Below are 20,020 nucleotides of genomic sequence, written 5' to 3'. Positions count from 1 at the left end.
AAGTGTCGAGAAGTACTTAGCTGTGCCAAACTGGTCTATGATTTCTTGAATGAGAGGCAAAGGATAAGCGTCCGCTGTTGTCACTTCGTTCACTTTACGGTAATCTACACAGAACCTGTAACTACCATCAGGTTTGCGTACTAGCACTACTGGGGAAAGCCACGGTGATGTGCTTTCTTCTATAACGTCCTGTCTCACCATCTTTCTACACTCATCTCTAATAAGTTGTTTCGCCTGCTCTGGGAGTCTCCATTGACGTGTTTGTACCGGAGGATTATCACCTGTTGGAATGGTGTGTTCGACTTGAGGCAGGTAGCCTATTTCCTCATCCTCAGTCGCAAATAACCTAGGAAATTTACGGAGAACTTCCCGTACCTGTTTACGTTCAGCAGGTGACATATGAGTCAAATCTAGAGCAGTTATTAATTTGTCCACCATTTCCTTATCTTGAGGAGATAACGGGGTTTCTTTACCGATCTTACTGTGTGACTCTCCGTCTCTTACGTTCAATGTGCTACATTGCGCTGTTACAGACGATGTTTGTGTGGTATCTGGCTCTATTATTTCTTTTAAATTTACCACAATTCCTTGTGTCAGACTATCGCCTACCCTAAAGCGATAAGGTTTGTGAGAGAGGTTGACCACTGGTATTATCGCACCTTTGTCATGTACAGATACCAGAGTATATGGTATCATCAACTTATCAATTCTGCCAGCTACCTGAAGGGTACTTCCGGGTTGAATGTTTCTTCCTACGGCGACTTTAATAAACTTAAATGACCGTGGTGGACATACTTGTCTGTGTACAGAATGTAGTCTACATGTTTTCTTGTCAGGGTCTTGAAGAGACTTGAACAATTGTTTAGGAAGGTTTACATATTTAGGTGCTCGTTGAATTGAAGCAATTATGGGAGGGTGATCAGTTGACTTTACTGGGAAAGACACAGATCCCAACTGTAGCCTACTGTGTCTTGCTCCCTTCTCCGATGTCAAAGAATACGTAAATCGTTTAAAAAAATCCATGCCTAACAATATATCACCAGGGAATGTTACATTATCCACCACAGTACACTCATGAATACAAGGTTTATCTTTTTCAATGTTAAAAGTTAAAATACATTTTCCCAGAACGTCAAAATGTTGACCATTGACAGCTGTTAATTGTGCACCCCCTTCCTTAAGGCGCACCTGACTGAAGGTCCTAAATGAGTCCATCTTAATGATGGTTACCTGACTACCAGTGTCCAGGAATGCAGTCAACCTCTTCCCGCACACCCTCACTTCAAAAGTGGGCCGCCCTTCCTCCTTGGGGGCCTTATCTCATAATTCCTCCTTACTATTGGGGCAGTCATCTCGTTTGTGGCCTCGTCCGCCACAACTCCAACACCTGGGGTCATAAGTGTAGTACCAGTGAGGAGGCGGACCTGCTCTATGGTGCCCTCCCCTCTGGTTACTAGAAGAGTTACCTACACTCTCCTTAACACGATGTAAATTGTTCGTATCTACCGCTTGGACATAAGAGGATTGTCTGGTGTCAGTTGTATCCTTACACTGCCCCTGAATATTCTGTAAGTCCGTAGCATACTCTATTAAACTGTAGTAATCCATCGTTACACTTGCAGCTGAAACGTGAGCTCCAAGTGTCCCGGGGATTGACATACACAACAGTTGTTTAGCCTTCTGACTAATTCTCAGGTCATCGTATCCTAATTCATGCCTCAAGTCACGCACTCTACGCAATATGCCAGTTCCAAAGTCCTTGAGAGTTTCGTTTGGGCCTCGTTTTAAACTAGCTAAATACCTATTAGCTGTTTCCTCTGTTATTTTCTCTTTATATCGTCTCTTAATTGCTGACACAAACTCTGGCCATGTTTGCAAATATTGAAACTCTTGGTCCTGCATTATTGAACCATTAGGGTCTATACACGCTCCCGCTGCTAAATTAATTTTCACCCAGTCATCCTGGGCAGCTGACAAACATGAACCTACTTGCCCTAGCCAGTCGTCTATTTTCCGGTTACGTTCCACTATATTTGTTGGTAACTCTTTGCAAATTAGTTTGGGTAACACTGGTCTAGGCAATGAGAATGATGAAAATGGGGGCTGACGCATACCATGAGACGCAGGGGGCATGGAGTGTAGATGTTGGCCATGGTTAGGGAAGGGCTGGTAATGGGTAGGGAAGGGTTGGTGTAAGGTAGGGTTATAGTGATGGTCAGGTGGGGGGAAGGGTTGGGTGGGGTGATGGTGTGAGGTAGGGGATTCTAGGGGTTGGTTCTGGGCAAGGCATGGGATGGTAGAAGAGGGTTTGGTCGTCTGACCAAGGTTGGGGTTGCGAGGGGGGAGAGGTGGGGTGGTATTGGTGGGGACAGTCACCTGACCGGACCCCTGGGTGGACCCCTGGGTAGGCGTATGTACGCGCCCTGCCGGAAGGTTCACATACAGGGGTTCAGAGAGGCGCTTCCTAATTTCTGAGGATGGGTAAGGTGGGAGGGGGGGTGGTTGGGGAGGGGTATGTGGGGAAGGTGCAGGCCGCCGCGCCCCTGGGGTGTTGGGTTGGGAGGTCGGTCTGGGAGGAAGTGGGGGAGGGGTGATGTCATTAGGCTGCTGAGTATCAGGGGTGGACAAAGGAAGGCTACCCAGCATGTGACCTGATGTGACCCCATCACCTGCACCTTGTGGGTCGTCACCTGACTCTTGAACCGTGCTATCCACTTGGACAGCCTGTCTCGGCTGTACTGCTTGAAGGTCCCGTTGGCTAAGCCCTCCCTGACTCCTTAAAGTCCTATCTGAACTCATGATGCCAATAAACTACGTCCGAACGACTAGTTCACCGGACTAGCGCTGACCCAAAAATGTTGAAAAAAAAAAAATTAAAAAAAAAATCTTTGGAATTAACAATAATTCACTGAGAACAAGACAAAAACTCACAACATCATTATAAATAGCCCCTTTTACTTAACAAGGATGGTAATTTCATTTTCACTTCTAAAACAAAAAAAAAAACGTAATTAGTTTTAAATCTGCCTGCTCTTATGACAGATAATAATCGATATTACTTTCACCGCGTTGAGACAATTTCTCATACGCAATACCAATACACAATTTCCCACGCACTATTCATTAACAATAATTCACTGATAGAAACTATTTGTACTTCCTATCAGTATCCACTCAATTTAACAGCCTATATGGGGCTGAGCCCAAGTCGTTATTTACGGAGCTCCGTTATTTCCGACGTTAAGTCGGGTCGGGTAATTTTTCAAGTAACATTCAGGTAGGATATATTTTATACTGTATAACTAAAATTAAATAAAGTTCATTGTGTAATTGCATTCCAATTTAGTGCACGGCCGACGATTAAGCCAGTTGCTGGCTGCTGCATGGATGATGTGTGAACACGCTCTGATCAAGTCCAGATGGGTGGGAAAAAATTGATTCATTCCTTTGTATTGAAAAATATTTCATGTATCAATCAGTGAGTTAATATTGTCTTAATCAAATTTTAGAGATGTGTTTTGATTTACCCTGAACAGTGCAGGTAATGCATTTTTAATGTTACGACACAGGCTGTGGCGGCCATGCCATAACAATGGCGATCGAGCCTTGTCACTGAGAGCTAGCCAAGACGAAATATTTTGAGCTCACCTTTTCTCTGCTGACGATAGAATATACATTTGCAGAGACTAATATGTAGCTTTTGTTAAAAAAAAAACAACTAATATCTTGTAATACTATAATAAAATTGGTAAATTGACTTACTTTTAATGTTACAACACAGGCTGTGGCGGCCATGCCATAACAATGGCGATCGAGCCTTGTCACTGAGAGCTAGCCAAGACGAAATATTTTGAGCTCACCTTTTCTCTGCTGACGATAGAATATACATTTGCAGAGACTAATATGTAGCTTTTGTTGAAAAAAAAACAATTAATATCTTGTAATACTATAATAAAATTGGTAAATTGACTTACTTTTAATGAAGCTGAAGATTACGAAGCTGTGATGATTACGTCATCCTCTGCAGCGCTTGTTTTATATGTACAATTATTTTCAGGCACTCACTTCACACAACAGCTAGCCTTACTACTAATTCACATGAGTTCTAATTCTACTTCACTATTGACAATTATTTCTACTGTATATTTACACTGTACAGTATCTTTTTGTCTAGGCTTAATTAATCATTAACACTTACAATACTGTACTCTATCAACACTTTTTACACTAATTTATATGCCTTTCAGTCATATTTTATATCGTTAGTGGATGACTTGTCACGACTTGGTGGGAATTCAGCATTGGCGGGTGCAACATGGCTTGTAGAGCATTCGTTGCTGGCGGATGTTCCACGACTTGTCGATGGGAATTCAGCATCGGCGGGTGCAGCATGGCTTGTAGAGCATTCATTGCTGGCGGATGCTCCACGACTTGTCGATGGTAATTCAGCATCGACGGGTGCAGCATCGCTTGTCGACGAAGATTTTTCACGAACCGTTGAAATCATGAATTTATCTATTTTTGTCTGAATCTGATTTTCTCTGGCTAACGTTTTGAGACATTGCTTTAAGGCTGTAAGGTGTACATAAAAATTTCCAATAACCTCATGTTTACTTTTTATTGAATATTCAATGAGTTCCTCAACTTGTTCCAATCTTTTCTGATATCCGACACCTCTAGGCAGAGCCTCACCAACATCGTCCGAGTCATCATCAGAGTCATCAGTGTCATCAGAGTCATTTCCGAGAACACTTTGCGCAATCTCTTCTTCAGTTAACAATTCATAACCAGGATCGTAATCATTTCCTAACCATTCATTGATATCATTCACTTGTACACCCTGACCAGCTTGGAGCAACATTGTTCGGATCGTTTCTTCAAACCCTTCAAAATCATTGGCTTCATTTTCAAAACCTTCGAATTCACTATCAGATACTGCTGCTTCACATCTAGGCCTCTCTGTTAACAGTTTCTTCCATGAATTTGTTAGTGTGGTTTCTTTCACTTTATTCCAAAGCCTAGCCCAGTGGAATATTGCTTCCCTGATTGTGTACTTTTTTAGATTTTCTAGTGTTCTTTGAGCCCTTGTATCCTTTCCTGTCAATTCATCTTCCTCGCTAGGTAAAACAACTAAAACATCTTCAAGCATTGCTGTTTGGTACATACGTTTAGCAGCAAGGATAACACCTTGGTCCATGGGCTGGATCAAGGATGTTGTGTTTGGTGGAAGTGCCATGCATTTTATTCTGCCATCCCTTGAAATTAACTTGCTAATGGGATGAGCAGGGGCATTATCTAGCAGCAACAATGCCTTAACCTCACTGGCCTTTATTCCACATTTGTTGATCTGGAATTCTCTGACTTCTTTGCAAAAGTGGTTTTCAAACCAGTTCGTAAATATTATTTGATTAAACCATGATTTCTTAGAATTGTAATATATTACAGGTAATGCCTGCATTATATTTTTTAAGGCTCGAGGATTTTTAGACTTGCCTACCACGGCACATTTTGTCCTGTGAGAGGCATCAGCATTAGCACAGAGCAAGACTGAGAGCCGTTCCTTGCTTATCTTTCGTCCAGGAATATTTTCCTGCATCCTACTGGTTAAGGATGTACTTGGTACAGCTCGCCACATAAACCCAGTCTCATCAGCATTATATACTTGATATTTCCTTAAATTATTACTGACAATGTACTCGTTTAATTTAGCCTTGAATGAATCAACATTAGTGGGATCAGCACTTGACGCCTCACCAGAAATTTTTTTGGTGTTTGAAATGTTATGCCGAGCCTTAAATCTTCCAACCCACCCATCACTTGCACTGAAATCTTTTATACCTAATTGAATGGCAAGTTTACTTGCTGCAACTTTAAGCTCTTCAAATCTTATTGCCATGCCAATTGTGCGGTGCTGAATAAACCACTTATACACTGCAGCATCCAATTGTGGATACTGACCAGACTTTACTGTTTTTCTCGAACATGCAGCACCAGAAGTAGCACACTCTGTTGTGCTCACATATTTTAATAGAGTATCCTTCTGTTTCTTGATGTCACTTACTGTACTTTTCCCGATGTTAAACTCTGCTGCTGCTCGTGCATGAGAATATCCTTTATCAAGTTTCTTAATTAACTCCAGCTTCTGTGCAACCGTCAGGCGCTTCCTTTGGGTAACTTTTGGCATTTTGTAAATTAAAAAGATCACAATTACAGTACAGTAATATCCTTCACAATTGAAGCTAGCCGCGCGAGTTCACGGTAAACAATGGGAACACATGGCCCGGCGGAGTACATACTAGGTCCGTGGGAAAAAAAATACCTAGTGCCTATACATACTATAAAAGGTATTTAATAAGAAAACAAAGACTTTTGCTTAATAAAAACTGTTTCAAAATATTTTATTAATAATAATTTACAATTTTCTTCATTAAAGTGAATCATTTTAAAAGAAAATTAAGATGTAATATATGACTCTGGACGATCCAGGTCGGTGGCGGCCTGGTCGCCATGTGAGGGGACGCTGATGCCACAACAAACCCAATACCGACTGTCGGTAATATTGACCGCAGACCGGTATAGCAGGCTCTAGATACTGGGCTCCCAAACCGGTCGTTAATACCGGCAGATCGGTATAAAAGAGGCCGTTAAATTGAGTGGATACTGTAATTACTGCTCGTATGCGCTTAACTCTTACTCCTTAAACCTACAGCCACATCACGTGACCCAGAGTGTTTCCCTAGCTTCTTCGCCGGTCAACAACTCAAAACTTTTGCCACTCCTGTGACCAGACTTCAAACGCCAGGCGTCCCTAGACGTGAGTCAACTGACACACTAGTCCACACTAGCATGCTGTACAATACCAGTACACCTCAGATTATCGCGTTCAATTGGAGTAAATCAGTCAATCGCGATAATTTGAACAGAACCACCGCTTAAAACTACTTAATAGCTACACCGAACGGCACAAGACGCGTGAGACTGAACACTGTAAAACAATGTTCACCACCGCTAAGCCACCATTGTAATGACCCTGATTGTAATATCTCGCCTTGTATCTATCTCGACCGCGCACCCGCTACTACCACTGAGCTAACCGTGCAATCTCCGCTCTTTCTATGGTAATAACAGATGCTATCGATCATGTAAGATGTTAACACTCGGGCCGTCATACGAAGACGTAAACCAGTAAACAGAAGAGAGAGAGAGAGAGAGAGAGAGAGAGAGAGAGAGAGAGAGAGGGGGAGGAGAGAGAGAGAGAGAGAGAGGGGGAGGAGAGAGAGAGGAGAGAGAGGAGAGAGAGAGGAAGAGTGAGGCAGAGCGAGAACGAGACCAAGGGAGGGAGAACGAGAGCGCGTGAGGGCGAGGGAGAGTGAGACACTAGTGAGGGAGAGTGAGACAGGAAGATAGAGATAATCGTAGTCACAGCCTATCGTATGAGTTACCGAGTGACGCTGCCACCACCCTGAGTTACCGGACAGGGGACCGGAGTGAGATTCGTAGGTCTTGCAGATGGAATAACCTACCAGGACAGGTGTAGGGGACAATTGAACGGTACAAGGATCCTGGCCTGACACTCGAATAATCCTGACCACTTGGGAACTATAGTGTACACAAGAATAAGGCGGGACACACCAATACTAACACCTCAACACGGAAGACGAACGGGGGGAGGAGTACTGAATAATTAAGAGCACTAGGTCACTAGGGCAAAGGGGACGGTAGGCCCAATATCACTAGGCAAGGAACCATTAATACACATTTAATAACACTTAATATCTGACTTTATTTGAAATAATTAAATAAGACACTCCCTAACTATATCCCCTACTAGAGGCCAAGGGTACTGAATGAGGTGCTTTAGTACAAGAGAGCCGTACTTACTCGTATGTTGTTCCACCGTTTCCGGGAGATGATGTTCCTTCCCCGAGTCCACACACACCTTCCTACTGGGCTGCGCCCACTCAACTGTCCGTCCCATGATCTGCTGCTCCTCAGCTGAACATGAGGGTTCTACATTTGATGTTTAGGGGTTAATCCCTGAAGATTATCATGGCGGCAACAACTCTGACCTCTTTGTGATTCGATGACCGTTGACCTGACTCTATGGCTAACTTGTACAGAGGTGTAACTTTACATTGTCTGCCGCCGCCTGTCTGGCGCCTGTGGGTTGTTCATCCTCCACGTGGCCTGTTCATGCTGTTATGATGTTCATGTACTATGTACTGCTCTCTTGTTACATTGGGCTCAGTGTCCCTGGCTGTTATGCTTGCTCCCACACCTTGTCTCTCAGTTTTCGGTCTGTTATGACTGTTTTCATGGGGGTTCTGTCTGGGGGCTGTGCTTTGCCTTTCTGTAGTGTTCTCTGCCGGCAAATGTGGTGGTTTGGGCTCCCCCTGGTTCGATTCTGGGTTCCTTTGGGTTCTTTGGTTTCCTTCCTTAGGTTTCTTCCTCTTAGGCCCCCTTTGTGGGTTCAGGGGGCTTTGTTTCCTCGTGTGACCCGGTTCTGCCTTCTGGAGTTCCGGGGTCTTCGTGGCTTGCAGACTGATCCTTTTGGGTCTTGGCATATGTTGTGGTCGTGCTGGAACTTTGAGGTTTTGTTGTCGAGGTGGGCCTTTTGATGCAGTTTTGTGCCTTCTTTGCCTGGCCGGTGTGGTGCTCTCTGCCCACTGGTCGGCAGCTTGTACTTTTCTTTTAAAGTGAATGTGTGTGTGTACGCATATACATGTGTACGCTGTATGTGTGTGCACATGTGTATACACATGTGTGTGTAACATACCTTGTGTGTATGTGCATATGTATATGTATGTGTATATACATAATGTGTATGTGTATGTGCATATGTATATGTATGTGTATATACATAATGTGTATGTGTATGTGTACTTTTTCTTTCGGAAGGGGCTCTGTTCCCTTCTCTGTTGACAGGGCACTGGGGGAGCAGCTTGCTCTGTTGACTCTCGCATTGTCCCACTGTTGGTGGGCGCGTTAGGTTGTCTTCCGGCCTCTGGTGGCATTGGTGGACGGCTTTTCCCCCTTTGGGGGGTTCAGAGCTGGCGGGGTGGGCTTCTTCCCCCTGCACTTCGTCATGTCATCTTAGTGGGTGCGTTGGACGTGGTCTCCATCCCTCTGGGGTTCCCATCTGCTCCTTGCAGTCATGGGCCTTTCGCATCTGCGGTTCTTCTGGACTTCTTCAGTCTGCGCCCTGGATTCTATGCCCTCCTCGGAGGACTGTTGTCTCCTCTCCGGCTTCTGTTGGGGCCGGGTGCCTGGATGGTGGCCCTGGACCTCCAGGTCAATTCGTGGCACGTTCCTCTCCAGTTTTTCGGGACTGGCACAGTTGGTGGTAGGGCTTCAGGCTTGCTGCTTATGTTGCCTTCCCTATTTTGTAATTGGCACTTGGTGTATTTTTGCATCTTTCCGGATCTTAGTGCCCTGTCTGAGTCTGCTTGAGATTTGGTGTCTGGCCTACTTCGACGACTGGCTGGTGTGGGCTCCCAGTCAGTCCGCTTGTCTGCTTGCCAGGGGTGTGGTTCTTTCCAGATTGCCGGGTTTGGTTTCCTGGTGATCTGGAGGCCATTCCATCTGTTTCTGTCCTGGGTTCGGGCCTGGGCCTTGTTTAGGGCTATTGGGCCACTCCTTGTCTTTCCCTCCAGAAGTGTTACTGCGGCTGTGGTCCCGCCTTCGGCTGTTCATGAGGGGGTCCTGGGTTGCTCAGCGGTTGCTTGAGCGGTTGTGCAGAAGTCTGAACTGCGACGTGCTGGTCTGCCTGCAGGGTCAGGTTTGGCTTCCGCATCTGTTTGGTTCCTTCGGAGACTCCCCTTCCGCCTCTTGCAATCGTTGGGCTCGTTCCTCCGGGGATCTTGTGTTGGTGCTGCGTCACCAGCTTCCTCTTTGAGGTTTTCGGGGTTCCGTGCCTTGGCACCTCCCCGAGCCTTCATTCGATGTGTTCACGGACGGGTCATCTCTCGGCTGGGGCTTTGTGACCAGTGCTCACCAGATCGGCCGGAGATGGAGGAGTCTGTCTGTCCGTCGGGCTCACAGCACGGTTCGGGAGTTCGTGGCTGTCTGGTTTGCGCTTCAGAGGGTTTGGGTCACTCGGTGCTCTACCATTCGGCTCCGTTCGGACTGTTCTCTGGTGGTTCTTCCCGGAACCACAGGGTTCCGCAGCAGCCTATCCCACAAGAGCAGTCCTTATGGTTCCTTGGTGGCCGGCCCAGCTTTATTTTCGGACGCTGCTTGATAGGTGCCCGAACCCGGGGCGTTTTCCCGCGGCTCCGCCTTTTTCGGCAGGTCGGATCGGTCCTGTACGTGACTGGTTCGGCCTTCTCCTCGGCTCTTCGCGTCTGGTATTTTGACGCAGGTATCACCACCTCTGTGGTGTTCAGGTGGCTTTATTGACGGTGTCCCACCTGCGAGCGTCGTCTTGGCGACAGTATGACGTTCCTGGCGTTTCTATGCACTTTTTCTTGCTCTTCGTAGGTTGTCGTCTCTTTCGCATCGGGTTGTCTTGTCCTCTCTTGGGTTTTCAGGACTGCAGTTATTTGATGTTTTTACTGTCGCCTCGTTTGGTGAGGCGCTGGCGGAGCCGCTCCAGCTTGCATTCGGGGTGGACGTCACACCTGCCCAGTTTCGTACGCTTTCTCGTGTTTTGTTTCACCTCCGGCCTGCTCATGCGTCGCCTGAACCGTCCTGGTCCTTGATCAGGGTGCCTTCTTATCTTCTCCTCAGTTTGTGGTAGCCCCTTTGGTTCAGGTTTCTGCTCTTTGGTACTGGTGGCAGATTTATATGTGTGCAGCCTTTCTCCGTCCTGGCGACGGTCGAGACGGCTGCTTTCCAGAGGGGTTCTTGGGTTATTAACACTTTCGCGCTTTCCGCGAAGGTCACTCAGCCAACCGAATGTGCGTGCGGCGTTTTTATCGCTTAAGCGTAAAAACAAAAATGTGTATACTCTTTTTACTCTTCTGACCTTAGTTCTCATGCTACGTATTTCATTTTGGTACCAACGTGTTCGCAATAAAATTCTCTAGAAGAACATCAGTAAAAAAAGTCACGAAACGTATAGGGATACCAGCACCAAATAAATAACTACGAAGATGACTCGCCGTGAGCGCCCATGAGCAACAAAATGTTTTTACTCTTGGGATTGTAATCACCTCCACACTTATTCTACAGCGTTAATTTTGGTATCAATGGACTCGCAATGAAATTCCCAACACGGTGATATGAATATAAGCGTAGAATAATGATGCGGCCCGCCCGCAAGAGTGTGGGAAGTGGTGAAATTGTTACCCGGTATCGGTGACGGGACGACGCACGGCGCTTTGAAAGTTTATACTTATTTCACTCTCATGACATTAATTTTCTATGTACGTCATTCATTTTTGTGTCAATGTGTTCGCAATAGAATGTTCTATGTGCCCATAGGTAAAAAATATCAACAAAGCGTAAGTTAGAATAGCGCCAAATATAAAACAACGTTGGAACATATCAGTGAGCGTCAAACACACACGAAATGTTTTTACTTTTGTTATGTTTGTCAAGTTTATACTTGTTGCACACAGTTATTTTTGGTTGTATATTGATCGGAATAAAATTCCCTAAACAGACATATGCATATAATACATGATATGGGGGAAGCATTACCAGTATAAACGGCTAAAGTCACCCACCTGCAACCCGTTTGGGACAAAATACCATTTGATCGAAGTTATCCACACCTTTCATGAAATTATTGTACCATGCAGCCTAGTGGTGAGAAAGAGAGCCTCATAGCGCGCAGTTTGAAACAAACCCAAAGTAAATCGGATAAAAATTGAATTTTATACAAATATTTTAAAAGAGGACTCAACTTTATGTCCACTATGCGTTAGCGTTAGACGAAACGGGACGCGCCGGCGCGTCCAGATAGCGCGAAAGTGTTAATGCTAGATTGGTGTGGCCAGGGGTGCATCCTGTGTTGTCCGGTTGCGCTTTTTGCTGTTACCTGCGTACCGTGTCTGGGGATGTGCTTTGGTTTGATCCGGTTCCCCTCGTTCCCTGTTTTCAGGGCTCGGGTCTCCCAGGTCATCCGCAGAGTTTTTCAGTCTTCCACTCTGCGGTCTTTGCGCCGGTGCTGTACAGACGTTTGCAGCTTTTGCTGCTGTGTTGGTGACGTCTATTACTCATTTCGGGCGCAGGGATTTGAGGGTCACACAGGTTCTTGGCCGCCCATTCTTTATGCGCGTCTGCTCCTTTGCGTTCTTGTTGCCTTGGGTCGCAGGTTGCAACCTGTTGTCTCGGCTTCGCGTTGCGAAGTTTGTGGCGGCCGCCTCCCGGGTTAGCCCTTTCTTTTCTTTCTCTTTGGGTATGAAGCTCCAGGGAGCCGTAGGGGCTCCCCACAGAAAACCAGTATTGAATGTAATGAAACTCCATTTTCTGGGTGAGCCCCGGAGGCTCCCTGGCAACCCTCCCTCCCACCGGTCGGCGTTTTTTTCGCGTTGGTTGAAGCTTAGCTTCCGAACTGAAGCTTGGCAGCCGGCGCGGTAGGTCCGGGGCTTCCCCCTCCCCCTCTCAGGGCGGGGAGGGCTGCGCGGACGATCGGTGCGGCAGTAAAGTGTGATGTTTGCTTGTTTCCTTGGGATTGTAGGGAGTTTCTACCTCACTCTTTGGTTTTTTGTTTTAGTTTTTTACCATGTGGGGTTTGTTTTGGTATGCCTACCTTTCTGGGTGCCTAACCCCGGTCGATGGCAGATAAGGAAAACCCCAACCACAAGGGGGTTTTCCAGGGCCATTGCTCCCTGAAACCTCTCTGAAGGGGCCAGGTTCTGGCGCTGGTCCCTGGTAGGTCTGAGCTTCTTGGCTAATGTCCCGGTCTAATCTAACATACATTAGCCCGATAAGCTCCAGGGAGCCTCCAGGGCTCACCCAGAAAATGGCATTTCATTACATTCAACGCTGGTTTTTTGGTTTTAGGGACCTGGACTTGAGGGTGGGAGTTGCTTCGGCTTTGGTTCCATCTGCCCCTCTTTGTCCTTCCCCTTCTGTTGTGCATCTGAGGGTCTCAGAGTTGGGGCAGGGTCTAGTTGGTACGTAGCCCAAGCCTCGGGCCGGGCTTGGGGAGTAGAAGAACTCCCAAAACCCCATCAACCAGGTATCAACCAGGTATCCATATCAGCCTGGGTAACTCCGGGGAACCTCTGGGACTCGCCCAGAAAATGGCGTTTCATTACATTCAATGCTGGTTTTTGATGCCTCCTGCCTTTTCTTTAGAGCCAGGAGGGGCTTGGAGGATAACTTGGCCCCGGGTCCTTGGAGTGAGGTTCCAGGGAAGGGGAAAGGGTTGACTTGGGGGGGGGGGGTTAGGCGCCCTTGGGTCAAATTGAACCCCGTCTGGGTTTTTGTACCCTCAGAGCAGGGCTTGGTGTTACAAGGAAAGGGGTTCTCTTTCGCTCCCTTCTCGTACGAATTGGATTTGACATTTACCCCTTGAGGTTATCTTGAGATGATTTCGGGGCTTTTTAGTGTCCCCGCGGCCCGGTCCTCGACCAGGCCTCCACCCCCAGGAAGCAGCCCGTGACAGCTGACTAACTCCCAGGTACCTATTTACTGCTAGGTAACAGGGGCATTCAGGGTGAAAGAAACTTTGCCCATTTGTTTCTGCCTCGTGCGGGAATCGAACCCGCGCCACAGAATTACGAGTCCTGCGCGCTATCCACCAGGCTACGAGGCCCCCTGGGTTCGGTTCCGTGACCCCTCGTCGGTCTGTCGGTTCTGTCCTTCGGAAGGTTTTCGGCTTCATTCGTCCAGTCGCATGTGGTGCGGGAGGCCCTTGTGGCTTACCTCCAATGCAACCCGGATTATGCTTTTATAATGGATCCGCGTTTCTTTGTGTATGGATCTTCGTGTCCTTACTGGCTTCGTTATGAAGTTCCGGAGTCGTCCTGGTTAGCAGACTGCCTCCTCTTCTCTTTTGAGGGGTGGCATACGTTCTGTCAATCCCGCACGCTTGAGTGGCGTGAGGCTCAGATGGCATTGCAGGTCTTCCAGGGGGCGACTTGAACATCTCAATGCATGCTTATTTGCCCCGGTCCTTTCGCGGGATGTTGGTGTGATGCAGCTTCATGTGCAGGTTCATTCCCTTTCGGCTGCATTGGTCGCGGAGGATTTGCGTACGTGTGGACTGCTGGTTTCGGCCCTGAGTTTATTTTCCCTCGTTGAGCTGTCTTTACACTGGCTTGAGGAGGATGTGGAAGACCTCGGGCCACATCTGGGTCTGGTGCATTGCCTACGGCTGTGCGTGCTTCGTCTGCATTGTTGGAGCTGTTCGCACCATTCCTGCAGGATGCAGTTCCACGTTTTTTTTATTCTCGCCTCTTCCTTGGAATCCGCTTGGGCCCTGGCTCTTAGACTGTCTTCGCCTTTTTGTCCGTTGCTGTTTGCGGAGTTTAGACTTTGCTGTTTATTAGACTTTGCTAATAGGTCCTTATTAGTGCCGAAAATGAGTCAGTAATTTGCTAGAACTAGTAGCAGAAAATCAACCAGCTCAGCCATACCCAGCATGAGCACAGTTGTACCCAGCACAAGCACAGCTGTACCCAGCACGAGCACAGCCATTCCCAGCACGAGCACAGTCGTACCCAGCGCGAGCACAGCTGTACCCAGCACGAGCACAGCCATTCCCAGCACAAGCACAGCCGTACCCAGCGCGAGCACAGCTGTACCCAACACTAGCATAGCCATTCTCAGCACGAGCACAGCCATACCTAGCACCAATACAACAGCAACCAGCACCAGCTCAGAAGCAGCTGAAGCAAGCACAGCAGCAGCGAGCACCAGCAAAGCTGATGCAAACATCTAAGAACATCATGTGTGGAGTGTACAGTTAGAATAAGTGTTAAACTTAAGTACATAGTGTTAGTGTGAAAATTAAGGTTGCAGTACAGTAATTTTAGTGTAAAATAGTTTTCATAAACTGTATTGTAGTACTCGACATACAGCAGAACTACTTATCAGTGCAGTGCCAATGGCATAATACTGTACAGTATGTATTTACTGTTCAGCATTCACAACTCCATGAGAACTCAGAATAGACATAACTCCAACAATAAGGTAAATAACTGTAACACAATATTTTTTAGTAGAGTAGTAATACAGTATATAGGTACAGTGTATAATATGATAATGCATTTTTATTGTTTACAAGAAAACAAAAAGACTGATGCAAACGCCTCTTGCAACGAATCCAACCCTGCAGTGAACCGGGGTTGATCCCATATAGTATGGTGAATCGAGGTTGTACAGTACATGTTTCTTTCACTGCTTTCATCATGGATTGGCTCTATTCTTGATCACTATCCATCTTGAAGTCAATTTGCAGTGTTTATAAAAATAGTAACAACAAATACCTGAGGTAAAATAACGAGAATGGGGAAACTTTTTGACTCAAGGGGAGGCCATGGCTGTCACGAGCGAGGTCATGAGAACAATGAGCCTCCAGCGTGGGTGGACGCCCATGTAGATGCCACGTGGGGTATACAGAGAATGGAAAGAGGTTGGCGCACATTTTAAAACAAGTCCCATATTATTCAGACATTAGGTTGAATTCTTACAAATTTTAAAATTAATGACGCTATTTGCATCATCACGCACTCTGTGTGTTTTGGTTTGATGCCGCATATTTCGGCATGAGGTAGCAAACGTGTAAAGCACAGCTTCCTTCCTGCAGCTAACAATTAGATAATTAAGTATAAGTTAAATTTCGTCATGTCAGTTTAGGTTGTCAGGTCTTTGGTACCAGTGTAAACTTGAGCTTTTGCTAATTTGCATCTATATTTCAGCATGGTGAGAGCATCCACAATGAAATGGGAAGAATAGGTGGTGATTCTGACCTTAACGAAAAAGGCCGGAAGTTTGGTGAAGCTCTTACTCAGTATATTAAGGACCAAGATATTCCTAAAGTAAGTATAGCGTATTCATGATTTTAGTTTGTTCTATATTTTGTACACTAATTTCTGTAAGGGGTAAATGATGGCTCCCTGTAGCTAGCTGCACTGAGAGTCTTCACACATATGAGGATGATAAGTCACAGTAACATGGCTGAAGATATGATATCTAAACCCACACATCAGAAAAGGAGGAAATGATGATGATTTGTTCCATCTTAGACCATTTTTGACTTAATAATGGTCCAGGACAGACCAAAACATCATAATTTCTTCATTTGCTGATGTGTGATTTAGATATAATTCACATATATGAGTCACAGCATCCCTAGGCATCCTAGAGATCAGATCCAGAACCTGGCCCCCTCTCTCAAAGGTGCAGGAGCAAGGGATTATTACAATCACTTCACCAAGGAAATATTCAGAAAGTAAGTGGAGAAAAACCAACAACGGCAAGTTTCACAGATAAGTATCGGAACAGAAAACAACTGCAAATGATCCACCTAGATTCACTTGTATGATTTTAGTGGCACACTGCTAGGTCCCTATGATTGCACACGTCGCAGGAGGTTCAGTTTTTATTTTGTTTGCTTGGTAGCTGTGGGACAACCGGTTAGCAGTACCTTGCCTGGGCTTCCCTTTGCAATCAGCCTAAGGACCCTGGAAACTCCCATTGGGGTTTTTTGGCCTGATAAAGGAGACCTTCAAGTCTCGCCTCGCTTCGTGCGAGAGTGAAGGTTGTCCCCTTGTCCCCTTGTCCCCTTGTCCCCTTGTCTCAGGGTGACACTTACCGTATTTGCCTCCGCCATGCTGACTGTTGGGTCAATGACACCTTTGACCCAGAGTCCTGCGAGTGGTGTTCCTTGCCATTCACCCAGTCCACTGATTTTGATATTCGAGTGCAGGCAGTTTGAGCGTTGCATGCACGGTTTAGGTTGCTGCAACGAGTGAGGTTGGTTGCCTTGCTGCGACTGCCCGCCAAAGATACATCAACTTTGGTTTTGTCCGCATTCCTTTGTCCTTTCCCTGCTGTGGTACGTCTTGTTTCCCCCCCCCTCTCAGCTCCCAAACATCTGAGGGTTTCGGAATCAGGGCAGGGTTTACTTGGTGATGAGAATCCTGCTTTTCCGGTGGACTCTGCCTTTTCTCCAGAAGCAGAGGGTTTGGAGGACAGCTTGGCCCCGGGTCTTGACGTGAAGGATCCCGGGGCTAGGGAGGAGTTGACTTTAGGGGCTTAGGCCCCATTTGACCCCACTTGGGTGTTGGTACCCTCTGCATGGGGCTTGTTGTTACAGGGGAAGGGGTTTTCTTATCCCCCTGTCCCTGTATGAGTTTGATATGAGTTCGACTCCTCCCTGAGTTCGGTTCCGGGTTTCCTTGGGTTAATCGGTTCCCTCCTTCAAGAGGGTTTCGGCTTCCTGCATCCTACCAAGGGAGGTCCGGGAAGCCCTTGCAAGTTACCTCCCGCAAGACCTGGACTAGTCATCGATAATGGATCCTTCTTCTTTTGAGTTTGGTTCCTCTTTCCCTTACTGGGTGTGTTATGAGGTGCTGCAGTCTTCCTGGCTGCCGGCCTGCCCCTTTTCTGGGGGGAACCCCTACGGCTCCCCGGAGCTATCCATGGCTGATATGGATACCCTAACTATTTTGCATCAGTCGATGTGGGTGGAGTTCTAGGCCTACCGGGGACCACGAGTCAGAACCTGGCCCCCTCAGAGAGGCATGGGGGAGCAATGGCCCATAGAAATGCACATGTGATTTGGAGCATTCTATATCTGCCATCGACCGGGACAGGCACCCAGAAAGGTAAGCGCCACAAAACAAACCCCTATTCTGGTTAAACAACATAATCGACAAACGAGTGGACAGAACTCCCCCAGGAAAACGAACTAACAAGCATGACGTCACGCGAGCCGCGCCGCATGTCTGTGCAGCTCCCCCCTCCCCGGGAGGGGGAAGGGGGAGCCCCAGACCCCCGCGCCGGCGATCCCCGCCTCAGTTCCTCGGCTGATGGGATCATGCACGGTCGTGTGGCTCCAGCTCCAGTCTTGTGTCAGTGCTGTGACTTGTTTGCAGTGCTGCTCTTACGGTGGTCGTGTGAGCTGGGAGTAGTATTCTCAGGTACTCGGGCTGCATGTGCTTAGGGCCACCTTCCCTGAGTGCCCTGTAAGTACCGCCCTTGGGGCTTGGGGTTGCCTTCCACAAGTCACCTTGGGTCTACCTCTGTTGGCTTTTCGCTGCTTGGCGTTTGGCCGCCCCGAGGGTTTGGGGGTTTCACTTCCATGTTTACCTTGGGGTAAGTGGTAGTTATCGCACTGGTGGGGCGCAGGGTACTGCGTAGCTAGTTTTCACCTATAACAGCGGCCGGCTCTGTTCCCTCTGGGTATGTTGTCCACTTGTGTGGTTTTTTCTTTAATTTTGTTTTTGCCTGGTAGGGGGGTCTTCCTTGTTTCCCCCCCCCCTTATATTAGGTTCGTTTGTGTGGTGGCACCCCCTGCTTTACCCTCGCGAGTGGACACGTTCCGTGGGTTCAGCTTTAGCAGTTTGCTTGGTAGTTTGGGGCGCCGGTTAGCAGTACCCTGTACTACAGTACTACACATAAGGGGCATAACTGGCAAACCCCTCACAGTGTTCAAGAGAGAACTGGATAAGCACCTCCAAAGGATACCTGATCAACCAGGCTGTGACTCATACGTCAGGCTGCGAGCAGCCGCATCTAACAGCCTGGTTGATCAGTCCAGCAACCAGGAGGCCTGGTCGACGACCGGGCCGCGGGGACACTAAGCCCCGGAAGCACCTCAAGGTAGCCTCAAGGTAGGTACCCTGCCTGGGATAACCCTTAGCAGACCCAGTCTAGGGGCCCTGGGAAACCCCCCGGGGGCTCTCGGGTCCGATAGTGGAGACCCTTGCGTCCCCTCTCGCTTTGTGTGAGTTGAGGGTTGCTCTGTCCCTTTGTCTCAAGGTGACTCTCCTTGTTTTTGCCTCCATCATGCTGCCTGTTTGGTCGGTGACACATTCGACCCTTGAGTCCTGCGAGCTTTGTTGCTTGTTCGTGACTCCATTCACCCAGTCTGCTGATGAATTCCCGTGGGTGCAGGCAGCTCGCGCGTTGCAGGGAAGGATGTTGCAACGTGCTCTGGTTTGTCGCTTCCCCGGACGCCCCGATGCTGCCCCGCTTGTGTAGGGACCCAGACTTGGGTGGTTTTGGTCGCTTCGGCCTTGGTTCCTTCCACACCCCCCTTGTTTTTCCCCCTCCTGCTTCCGGCCCCTACGCATCTGCAGGCTTTGGGGTCGGGGCGGGGTTAGAGGTTCTGAGACTTGGGCAGTTTCGGGGGTTGCCCCATCTGGGGTAGCTGCGGAGGCATTCGAGTCTGTTCCTCCGGCCGATGCTCCGGGGTTTTGACCAGTGGGCCCCCTTCTCTTTCAGCTCTCTCGGCTGCCCCGGCTTTTTCTTGTGAGGCCGGGGCTTTGGAGGTCGACTCGGCCCCGGGGCCTGGTGCAGAGGCTCCTGGGGTTGGGGAGGAGCGTCCTTGGGGGCCTTGGGCTCCATTGCACCCCGCCTGGATTTCAGTCCTTCTGAGCGGGGCTTACTGTTACGAGGAGTGGGGTTTTCTTTCCCCCCTCTGCGTACGATTTGGGCTTGGGTTCTGCTCCTCCCCGGGTTCGGTTCCGTGTCCCTGTGGTTTCTTCGGTTCTGTCTTCAGGAGGTTTTCGGCTAACCGCATCTCTTTGCCTGCGGTGCGGTTGGCCTTTGCGGCTTCCTCCTGCGTGTCCCGGAGTTTGCCTCCATACTGGTTCCTTCTGTTCTGGACAAATGGCTCCTTGTCGCCGTTTGGGCTCCTTTATAGCCGTTTGGGCTCCTTTGTGGCCGTTTGGGCTCCTTTGTGGCCGTTTGGGCTCCTTTGTGGCCGTTTGGGCTCCTTTGTGGCCGTTTGGGCTCCTTTGTGGCCGTTTGGGCTACTTCTCGCCTTGTTGGGCTACTTCTCGCCTTGTTGGGCTACTTCTCGCTTTATTGGGCTACTTCATGCCTGGTTGGGCTACTTCTCGCCTGGTTGGGCTACTTCTCGCCTGGTTGGGCTACTTTCTTTCGCGTCCTGCGC

At 48.0% G+C, this 20,020-nt stretch overlaps 1 protein-coding gene across 5 annotated transcripts in view; it reads left to right on the top strand.

The window, feature by feature from the left end:
• LOC123761409 (6-phosphofructo-2-kinase/fructose-2,6-bisphosphatase) overlaps positions 1–20,020 on the top strand; it is a 274,084-nt gene that overhangs the window by 189,573 nt on the left and 64,491 nt on the right. For all 5 annotated transcript variants that reach the window (XM_045747431.2, XM_045747432.2, XM_069313301.1 and 2 more), the window contains one exon: positions 15,816–15,935. In XM_045747431.2, coding sequence (XP_045603387.2) covers positions 15,816–15,935 — 120 coding nt within the window. The remainder of the gene's footprint in view (positions 1–15,815; positions 15,936–20,020) is intronic.

This window comes from Procambarus clarkii, chromosome 7, assembly GCF_040958095.1.
Source record: "Procambarus clarkii isolate CNS0578487 chromosome 7, FALCON_Pclarkii_2.0, whole genome shotgun sequence".
NCBI classification, from domain to species: domain Eukaryota; kingdom Metazoa; phylum Arthropoda; class Malacostraca; order Decapoda; family Cambaridae; genus Procambarus; species Procambarus clarkii.
Note: the sequence above shows the minus strand (reverse complement) of the source record. Positions and strands in the feature narration are given on the sequence as shown.